Source organism: Eschscholzia californica, unplaced genomic scaffold, assembly GCF_041429995.1.
Source record: "Eschscholzia californica isolate CP2 unplaced genomic scaffold, dmEscCali1.0.p SCAF_4, whole genome shotgun sequence".
Taxonomy (NCBI): Eukaryota; Viridiplantae; Streptophyta; class Magnoliopsida; order Ranunculales; family Papaveraceae; genus Eschscholzia; species Eschscholzia californica.
Window position 1 is genome coordinate 50,425,784 of NW_028238461.1, and position 10,657 is coordinate 50,436,440.

The 10,657-nt window shown below is 39.9% G+C and overlaps 1 protein-coding gene and 1 pseudogene across 2 annotated transcripts; one reads left to right on the forward strand and one right to left on the reverse strand.

Annotated features, from left to right (window-relative positions):
* The first annotated feature begins 268 nt into the window (after positions 1 to 268).
* Positions 269 to 3,490, forward strand: LOC147545751 (pentatricopeptide repeat-containing protein At5g66520-like). Its single transcript, XM_086637398.1, has 3 exons — positions 269 to 899; positions 1,042 to 2,254; positions 3,161 to 3,490. Exons 1-2 carry the CDS (start codon positions 358 to 360, stop codon positions 1,886 to 1,888), a joined length of 1,389 nt encoding a protein of 462 aa, XP_086493524.1. The 5' UTR covers positions 269 to 357; the 3' UTR covers positions 1,889 to 2,254; positions 3,161 to 3,490.
* A 58-nt stretch (positions 3,491 to 3,548) lies between these two features.
* LOC147545752 (AAA-ATPase At4g25835 pseudogene) lies at positions 3,549 to 10,447 on the reverse strand (annotated as a pseudogene). Its single transcript, XR_015223926.1, has 2 exons — positions 8,490 to 10,447; positions 3,549 to 3,612 (listed from the first exon to the last, which is right to left on the reverse strand). The product of XR_015223926.1 is annotated as an AAA-ATPase At4g25835 pseudogene (transcript).
* Positions 10,448 to 10,657: the final 210 nt, after the last annotated feature.

Here is a 10,657-nt window from a genome sequence, read left to right on the forward strand (position 1 = left end):
CAATTAGAGATATCTCAAGAGGACACTCTAGAAATAGAGTGTCCTCTTGAGATATCTCTATTCCACCCTCGACACGTCATCTTAGAGATCCAAATAGAGTGTTGCATTGGAGATGGTTTTTAAGAAAAAACTTTAAAAATCTTAAGTGGCACTCGGAGTTTCTAAGATTGAGTGTTGCATTGGAGATGCTCTTAACTCATTAGTTTAAATTGGATCAATGAGAGAAACCGGTAAATCCATAGGCCGTCCAGTGTCATGGGGCCAAATTAGAGGCCGGGCCGTGGTATTTGAAGGATGGCCTCCTAGTCGTTATGAACTTCCTCTAGGTGGAGGAACTTCTAACAGATTGAATATGAGATGATTTCCCGCCACTTTGAAACCCTACTGGAACGGTCAAAAACCATCACTCAACTTCTTCAAATCCATTCTCTCATGATCAAAACCGCTTTAGATCACGACCCTTTTTCCATCTCCGAATTTATACTCAAGGGTTGTCCGATTTCAATTGAATATGCTCGATCCCTCCTTGATCGCCCCTTACCAGTATGCCCATCTCTTTTCACTTGGAACTCGATTATCAGGGAATACTCGAAAAGCCAAAACCCCATTGAAGCATTAAAGTTGTTCTTCAAGCTACGCAGAAGAAGTATTAAACCTGATAAATTCACCTACCCTTTCGTTCTTAAAGCTTGCGGACGATGTTCCTTGATATCAGAAGGAAAGACAGTACATTCTATGGTTGTGAAGGTTGGGTTCAATTTGGATCATTATGTAGGAAATACCCTTTTGAGTATGTATGCTTCTTGTGGTGAAATTGGGTTATCAAGAAATGTGTTTGATGAAATGCTTGAAAGAGATGTTGTTTCTTGGAGCTCTATGATTGCAGGATATGTTGCTTGGTATGTTGCAGCATTTTTGTTTTGATATTTCTTAGATTCATCTTATAGTTTGTCCCTTGATAATTGATATTTAGGGTTGCAGAATTTGTGTACTGAACTGCATCTTGCGCCTATAAATGACTTAGTTATCTTCTTACTTCAGCAAATACCCACTCGACGCTGCAAAAGTGTTCCAGCAGATGGTGGTGGCAAATGTGAAACCAAACTCGGTCACCCTGGTGAGCTTGCTATCTGCCTGCACCAAACTGGGGAGTTTGGAGATGGGACAATCCATCCACTCTTATGTCATTGTTCAGGATATCAATTTGGATGTTGCTTTAGGAACTGCCGTACTAGAGATGTACTCCAAGTGTGGGGATATAGAGAATGCTTTCAAAATATTTAGGTCCATGACCGAAAAGAACTTGCAAACATGGACGATTATGATTTGTGGCCTTGCCAACCATGGATTCGGCATAGATGCAATTTCACTGTTTACGGAAATGGAGGAAAATGGCCTGAAACCCGATTCGGTTTCATTTTCAGGCATCTTATGTGCTTGCAGTCACTTGGGTCTCATCAATGAAGGTCAAAAGTATTTTGATAAGATGCTAACAAGGTATGATATCAAGCCAACAATGGAACACTATGGGTGCATGGTGGATCTGTTTGGACGTGCTGGGATGATTGAAGAAGCATATGAGATTATTAAAAGCATGCCCGTGAAACCGAACACAGTGATATTAAGGAGTTTTATGGGAGCCTGTCGAAAACATGGCCGCGTTCTTTCAGTGGATGAGAACCTGATGAAGTTACTGATTGAAGTTGAACCTGATCTCGGAGGAAACTACGTACTTGCAGCCAATGTATCTGCTTTGGCAGGTCAGTGGGATACTGTGGCTAATTTGAGAGTAGCTATGAAAGAGAGGGGTTTGAAAAAATATCCAGGATGCAGTTGGGTGGAGGTTAATGGTGGCATCAAAATATCAGATAATGAACTTGGTTTTTGAACTTTAAATTCATTTAGTGACAAATCATTTGTATCCATCATGCAGTGAATTCGCCTTGATGAAGGTGAATCCTGACCTCCTGGGCTACCTTTGAATCGGCTGAAATTTTGTTGAGGCAGCTATATCTCATTTGTTAGCTGGAAGAAATATACTAATGATAAGTCGTTTAGTCTACTTGGGAGGGTATTGGGCTGCCTTTTAATGACTATGTGAAGAGATCTGAACTTCATAGATCAGAGACAGTTTTGGTGCTTACAAGAGCTGAGCATCAGATCCATCATATGATAAAGGATACCTTATACACAGATTGTTAGATCTCAATGGGTCCCTTTAAATCTGATCTTGATATGCAGATATCTCAATCAGGTAATCATCTAATCATCATTTTATTCACGCTGAAAGTTGGTATACCCTATCGTTGTTGGAGTGCCGAAAGAGATCTATTTGGCAATGTTTTAAAATACGTTTTATACGCCTCAAGGCGGTTTGGTCTGACAAGGCGATGCGGCACCTCGAGGCGTACGCCTCGTTGCAGAAAAGGCGTAAACCATTTGTTTAAGAAAATGATATCAGTTATGTAAAAGCATAGCATAGTTTTATACTTTACTACCGTAATGTAAAATCCTAAGTGTCAACACTTGGTTGCCCTAGTGGTTGATAGTGTTGACATAAACTCCAAAACCCTGGAGGTTTCAGGTTCGATTCCCCTGTGGAGGTGGAATCCATGGTTTGTTGAACTTGGGTTATTAAAGGTATAAATGGTTTATTTCGTCGGGCTTTAGGCCAGAAATTAGTTGGGCTTTAGGCCCGTTTTTTTCAAGGTTTTATTCCGCGGTTATCGTACTTATCACATCTTTGATGTATCAATTGTCATTGTAATGACTTTCTTAGTCACTTTCCCCCCAAAAAAATCCTAAGTGTTTAATAAACAAAATATTAATATTTTTTTGTGACCCAACAACTCAAAATATCAGGTGACTTCAGATGCAAACATATAGTCTCGAGTTCAAATATGTGCATCAGGTGATTGCCTCACCTCGATGCGTGCCTCGTTCTCGTTAAGTAGACCTTTAGAGTTTTGTAAGATATTGTTGTTTGGATTTTCAAAAGCACTTAAGTATTTGTGCAACTATTTACAATAACTTACTCTTTAACACCCATCTTGGTTATGGTGATGCATAACGTTGATATCTATAAATAGCTCCACTAGAAGAAATAGTTTCTTCAAATGTTATGTTCTCTTGGTTAATTAATATCTGCATCATATTGCAGGTGGGAGATGCTACTTCAGAACAAATTTCAGTTGGGATATAATCTGGTCAGGGATTAACAGATGGTATTAAGTGAAGCAAGGAGTTCATAAATTTCTACACTAATTTTGAAACTCTAGGTCGCCATGAAAGTTCATATCATTCTTCTACTGCCGGCCGGGTAAGCCCGTTAAAAGTAGTTTATTTTCATCTTTTGGAACTAATTTTATAAGAATGGCATGCGAATCTTTACATGTTATGTAGCTGCAAAATCTTTCAGATCATTTCAAGCAGTTTATGACATTTAACCATATCCGAACATGTTAATATATCTGAAATCACTTTATAATCTGTTTGATGTCATTTTGGTTCACAGTTTAGGAAATATGTCTGTAAAGTAAAATCTGGACTTGAAAGCACTGATTGAGTCTTTATTCAACAAAAAGTCATATACTGCTACACTTACAGGTTAAACTTGAAAACGTTGAAGGCAAGATACCCTAAAGAGGGCTATTCACTTTGTATTTATAGAAAGGTTTCATGTACAAGATTACAATACTAGACATTGAAGTCATAGACAATTACATTGTGTACATAGACAATTACACATATATATAAATGTATGTTGACACCCCCCCTCAAGCCGAACCTCGGGGACCGAGTGAAAGCTTGATACATAGCTCTTGAAACCTTGATGTTGGAAGACCCTTGGTGAAGATATCCGCTATTTGTGACTCACTTGGAAGATAATGCACACGTAATTTACCATCATTGACTTGTTCACGTACAAAGTGAAAATCAATAGCCGAGTGACGAGTCTTTGAATGATGGATTGGGTTTACGGCTAAGTATGTAGTACTTAAGTTATCACAATGAATGATTGGTGAAGTGGAAGACACGTAACCCAATTCACCCAATAGATTTCTTAGCCAAATGATGTCAGCAGCCGCATGAGCCACGGCTCGATACTCAGCCTCAGTCGACGACCTAGCCACAGTCGGCTGAGTCTTAGAAGTCCACATAATTAAGTTTGGTCCAAGAAAGATACACGAGCCGGTAATGGACCTTCTGTCATCGGGTGACCCGGCCCAATCCGCATCCGAGAATCCTAACAGAGGTAATGAAGAAGATGATCGGAGATGGATTCCAGTTGTTACTGTTCCTTTGAGAAATCGAAGGATTCTCTTAGCAGCCTTCAAGTGAGTTGTAGTTGGAGAGTGCATAAATTTAGACACCTGATTGACTGAATAAGCGATGTCCGGTCGAGTTAGTGTTAGATATTGTAGTGCTCCGACGAGACTTCGATATTCTTGAGGATTCGACAGAGGTTCTCCATCATTCTTAGACAATTTCTTACCAGTTAATGATGGTGTATTGACAGACTTAGAATGTAATAGACCAAACTTGGTGAGCAAATCAATTGTGTATTTTTGTTGAGTGAGAAGAAGAGAAGAAGAATCTCGTTTTGCTTCCATGCCCAAAAAGTAGCTCAATGATCCCAAATCAGTAATATCAAATTGGGTTTTTAATTTCGAAATTAGTAATTGTAAAAACTCAGATGAACTGCCGGTGACAATAATGTCGTCTACATAAAGCAATAGAATTGTTATACCTGATGATGAACGAATTGAGAACATGGAGGGATCTGAAATTGATTGAGAAAACCCTAATTCGAACAAAAACGAACTAAAACGATGATGCCAAGCCCTCGGTGCTTGCTTTAGACCATAGATTGCCTTTTGGAGTTTGCATACATAATCAGGATGACAATTATCTTCGAATCCCTTCGGCTGAGTCATAAACACAGTTTCTTTAAGATCCCCATTCAAAAACGCACTCTTTACATCTAATTGTCGAATTAACCAGTTACCATTAACAGCTAGAGATAGAACCGTACGAATTGTGGCCGGACGAACAACCGGACTGAAAGTTTCGGTGTAATCAATCCCTTTTTGCTGAGTAAAACCACGAGCAACAAGCCTAGCCTTGTGACGAGCTATCGAACCATCTGAATTTTGCTTCACCCGAAAAACCCATTTGCAGTCGACCAAATTCATATTAGAATCCCTAGGAACCAATTTCCAGGTTTTGTTTTTATTCAGAGCATTAATTTCTTCTTTCATGGCTGCACGCCAATGTTCAGACTTTGATGCTTGAAGGAACGTCGATGGTTCCTCAAGCAATGATGAATTTTCCATAATAGGTAATTGGGGCAGACTAGTTGTAAAGAGGACCTTTGCCTTTCTCGTACCATCACGACTGCGAGTTACCATGTGATGTTTAGAGGTGGTAACAGAGATGTCGGTTGTTGAAGGAGGTGGTGGTAAAGTATTTGCAGTTGAGAGAGAGGGAGGGACAGATGAGTCGTCCTCTGAATTAGGGTTCAGAGACGAAGAAGATTCAGAGGAGTGGGAGGCAGGAGAGGACGATCGTTGGACCACAGAGACAGGTGGAAGATATCCATGAGAGGGAGCAGAGGAACGGTCAGGATTTGATAATCGTTGGACCACGTTATTAGTTGTGGGGTTGACAGGTGGTACGTGAGATGAACGGTTAGGATTAGAAGATGGAATGGACGAAGGGATGGTTCCAGGAGATGTGTTTGAGACACGATGAACGGTGGGAGAAGGGACAGCTCGGCTTGAGACCGTTGGAATTTGTGGATTTGAAATAACAGACCAATTTAGGGTTACAGGAGTAGAAGATGAGAAATTTGGGGATTTTTGATTTTGTAGATGAAATGGAAAAATTGATTCATCAAAGATCACGCTTCGAGAGATATAAACCCTATTAGATGATTCATCTAAACATCGATACCCTTTATGGTCTGGGCTGTAACCAATGAAGATGCAAGGCTTTGTCTTTGATTCGAGTTTGGAAGATCGATAGGGAGTTAGAAGAGGAAAGCATCGACATCCAAATACACGAAGAAAGGAATAATTTGGGGGTTTTCCTGTTAGCTTCTGAAATGGGGAAATATTACCAAGAATTCGAGATGGTAGTCGGTTAATGGTGTAAATGGCAGTAGAGAAGGTATCAGGCCAGAGAGAGAGAGGAACAGAGGCCTGAGTGATCAAGCATAGAGAAGTTTCAACTAGATGGCGAATCTTTCTCTCAGCTACCCCATTTTGTTGGGGTGTATGAGGACAAGATTTCCTGTGGATAATGCCATTAGTGTGAAGAAATGAAGAAAATGAATTACTAATGAATTCACCTCCACCATCTGTTTGAAAAATCTTAATTGGTTTTGAAAATTGTTTTTCAACCATGGCTTTGAAGTTTTGAAAATGATATTCGACCTCTGATTTGTTTTTAAGAAAATACAGCCATGTATACCTTGAGTAATCATCAACAAGAATCAAAACATAACGAAAGTTAGAGATGGAAGGGACAGGAGAGGGTCCCCATAAATCAGCATGTATTAATTCATTTGGTGAAGAAGAAGAATGATTAACAGTACCAAATGGGAATTGATGATGTTTGCCATTAATACAACTAACACATTTAGTTTTAGATAATGATGAAGTTGTTAATGGTAACAATTGATTTTTAACTAAGAAATTTAAAATCTGCAGATGAGGATGACCCAGTCGAGTATGCCATGTATCTGCAGATGTACGAACTCCAGGAGAGAGTGATTGAGCAAAGAGAATTTGAGGTGGAGCTGATTCTGGGGATAGACGAAATAGACCATCTCTAATCGTTCCTTGAAGAAGTATCTTCCCTGTGGGAAGATCCTGAATGACAAAGCCATGTCGATGGAAAATAACAAGACAATTAAAGTCATGAAGAATTTTTGAAACAGAGATTAAGTTCTTTTTGAAGGAGGGTACAATTAAGACATTTTTGAGTGTAATAGAGGGAGAGAGAGAGAGATTACCAACTCCAGAGACTGAAGCAGTATGACCATTGCCCACCATTACTTGATCTGGAGCTTGAGAGTCAGTTCTTGAAGCAATAGAGACATTATCAGAAGCAATGTGAGATGTAGCACCAGAATCTACATACCAATTAGGATCTGATGAAACCGAGTCAATACCCAAGGCAGCAAAAGATTGAGTGAGTTCTTGTTGTCGTTGGAGAGAGAAGCATTGCCTGGCTGTGTGTCCTGGACGACCACAATATTGACAAATTAAGACAGAACGATCAGGATGAGGACCAAGAACAGAGTGAGAGTTTGAGAATGATCGAGAGGAGCCCCCTCTGTTGGAATAAGAACCTCGACCACCTCTGTAACTTCCTCTGTTTCTGGGAGAGTTGGAACCTCGACCTCCTCTGGAGGAGAAGTTTGAAAAACGAGGAGGTGGAGAGGACATTTGGGTTAGAAGAGCAGAAGGTTGAGGAGTTGGAGGTTGAAGAAGTTGGAGACGACATTCATGAGTGAGAAGATGAGAATGTAACTCAGATGAGGATGGTGGAGTAAGTCTGGTTGTCATTGAAGTTACAAAACCTTCATAAGAGGGGCCAAGACCAGAGAGAGTGATTAGAACTAATTCATCATCAGCCACTGGATGACCAATGGCAGCTAAAGAGTCAGATAGGGTTTTGAGACGAAGGAGATATTCAGAGACAGAGAGTGATCCCTTCTTGGTTGTTTGGAGCTGAAGCTTAAGGTTCATGAGACGAGCTGAGTTTAGAGAAGAGAAGGTATGCTCAAGGGACTCCCAAACAGCTCGAGAAGAAGTAAGTCCCAGTACTTGAAGAAGGATGGGTTCTGTGAGAGTTGCATTAATCCATGAGAGTAGCATTTGATCTACTCGATACCAGTAAACATAGTCAGGGTTTGGAATGAGAGCAGAGGAGCCTTCAGCTGAAGCAGGGATAAACTCATTAGGAGGAGGAAAACTTCCATTGACAAACTTAAAGAGGTCCTGGGAATGAAGAATGGGAAGAAGTTGGCTGCGCCAAAGTAGGTAGTTGGAAGCATCCAACCTAATGGAGATAAGGTTGGAAATGTTTGTTAGAGAAGGAAGAGTGGAGACAGAGTGATTGATAGAAGAAGAAGGAGGTTGAGGGATAGGAGATGGAGGAGGTTGAGAGATAGGAGAAAGAGGGATTGAAGTTTGGGTTTGAGGTTGAAAAGTTTGATCTGCCATTGATGAAAGGAAGAAGAAGAAGAAGAGGAGATTGACACTGAAAACTAGGGTGGGAGGGAGAGGAAGTTTAGAGATTGATGGCCTGCTCTGATACCATGAAAACGTTGAAGGCAAGATACCCTAAAGAGGGCTATTCACTTTGTATTTATAGAAAGGTTTCATGTACAAGATTACAATACTAGACATTGAAGTCATAGACAATTACATTGTGTACATAGACAATTACACATATATATAAATGTATGTTGACAAAACTTACATGATCAGTAACTAAAAGTAGTTAAACTGAACATGAATACATCCTTAAAAAGAGGTGTTTTGAATTCAATCACTCATCACCCAAAACTTAAGAAAACCTTAAAATCACATTTCTAACTTAGCTATGCATAGAGTGCACCCAGGACTTGGCGTTAGGTTAGACCCCTCTCCTACCCTAATCTGACTTGGTCAATGACTTAAGCCTCACAAAGAACTTAACTTTCCTTGTCTCCCAGTTGGACCCTTCTTTCCTCTTCTTTCGGGTAGAGGAATCCCAATTGTCCGGTGAATTCAATAACATGCGGTCAATATTATTACTCTCTTGCATCTTAGCTGTGTTGCTAGATTCTCGGCACCCTTCTGTTAAATTCCGATCAACATTTCTTTTGTTTCTTAATATACTAGCTTGTAAACCGGATAAAACTGCTTTTATTGCTACATCCGCGTCGTTTCTGTTCCTCAATAAGATCTCTCCTACTTCAGCTGGTGTAAGTGACCCACCTGAACTTATACAACTCTCAATTACATCAAACATCCTGTGTGAATCCAACCCCAAGTAGTTCATAACTAGGGTCTTTAAAGCGTGGATTCCGCATGCGCCGAGTCCCACATGCATGTCCATTCTCCCTGATCTAATGAGTGCTGGGTCGATATTGTCTCTATGATTAGTTGTGAAAACTATAATCCTCTCTTCCCCACAACAAGACCATAACCCATCAGTGAAATTAAGTAACCCAGAAAGCGTCACCCTTCCATTCTCTTCTCCATCGCCACTCATCCGCCTGTGTTTACTGTTTTCATTAGATTTTGGGTTCTTGGACTTCATTTTCGAGATTCTATCAGCGGTTAGATCTAGAGAACAGTCAATATCTTCGATGACAATGATCGAACGGTTAGTAGTCTGTAAAAGCAGAGCTCTAAGTTCAGAGTTATCTGAAACTTTAGTTAGTTCAAGATCATAGACATCATAACACAAGTAATTTGCCATTGCTGCAATCAAGCTAGATTTTCCTGACCCAGGAGGCCCATACAGTAAATACCCACGTTTCCATGACCGCCCAACTCTATGATAAAACTCTTTTCCATTAGCAAAAGCCGTTAGATCTTCTGTCATTTGTTCCTTCAGTTCAGGTTCAAGAGCTAGTGTTTCAAATGTTGAAGGGTGACGAAATGGAACTGAAACCCAACCAGACTCATAAGAACCGTGACCATTATTAGTATATAGTCTCCGTTCACGTGACACTCGCTCAAACTCTTCAGCCCGTGAGGAGACAAAAGACAAGTAAGAAGTTAAAAGAGTTTGACGATGTCGTTTAGGGAGTTTAAGAGAGAAACTACGTTTTTCGTCCAAGGAATCTTGGACGGTGTCAACGTGGTGTGTCCAAGAGAGTTTATGACCTTTGAAATTGTCATGAACCGTGTGGTTAGGAGCAATGGTGAAGGAGATGGTATTGGAGGTTTTGGAGCGAGTGAGAGTTAAGCGATGACAAGTAGTTGAGGGGTTGATAGAGTTAAGGTAGAGATGGACATGTCGGTAAAGATCGTTAACATCAACACCACAATAGCCATTAAATTCAGGAATTTCAAAGTAAGAAAATGGGCTGAAGAAGTCTTGGAGAGATTCATAGAAGGAATGCAGAAGAGAGAGTAGCTGCGAAGGTAAGATGTTTTGGAGAACTGTTAAGAGACCTAAGAATGACCACATCTGTGATAATATCTCCATCCTTTTGTTTTCTGAACTAGATTGTGTTTTATTTGTAACTGTCGGGCGTCTGTGAAAGTGGTAAGACCATATATATATATATATATATATATTGTTAGGTATGGAAATTGTCTTTACCAGCATTATTTGCTAGATATTTGGAGGAATAACTTCATGACATGCAGGAATCAATTACACACTGTCACTCTAGAAGAAGACTTGTGAACTGTGAAGTATTTTTTGTTGGAGTGAGGAAGAAAGAGTAAAGAGGTAAAGATGATAGATAAAGTGAAAGTTGTGAAACCACTTGTCTTTTTTTTTCTTTCTCTTCTTTCCAATTCCTTTTTTTTCTTCTTTACTTCTTTTTTTCTTTCTTTCTGTGGATTTTAGCTCATAATATTCCCTAAGTTTAATTTAGAGAGAGGGAGAGGATGTGAAAGCTGGTAGAGTTGGGGAATACATT

Coding starts and splice junctions, on each gene's coding strand:
- LOC147545751 (XM_086637398.1), top strand. CDS start 358: ATGATTTCCCGCCACTTTGAAACCCTACTGGAACGGTCAAAAACCATC. Junction 900..1,041: donor ATTGCAGGATATGTTGCTTG/GTATGTTGCAGC, acceptor TTCTTACTTCAG/CAAATACCCACTCGACGCTG.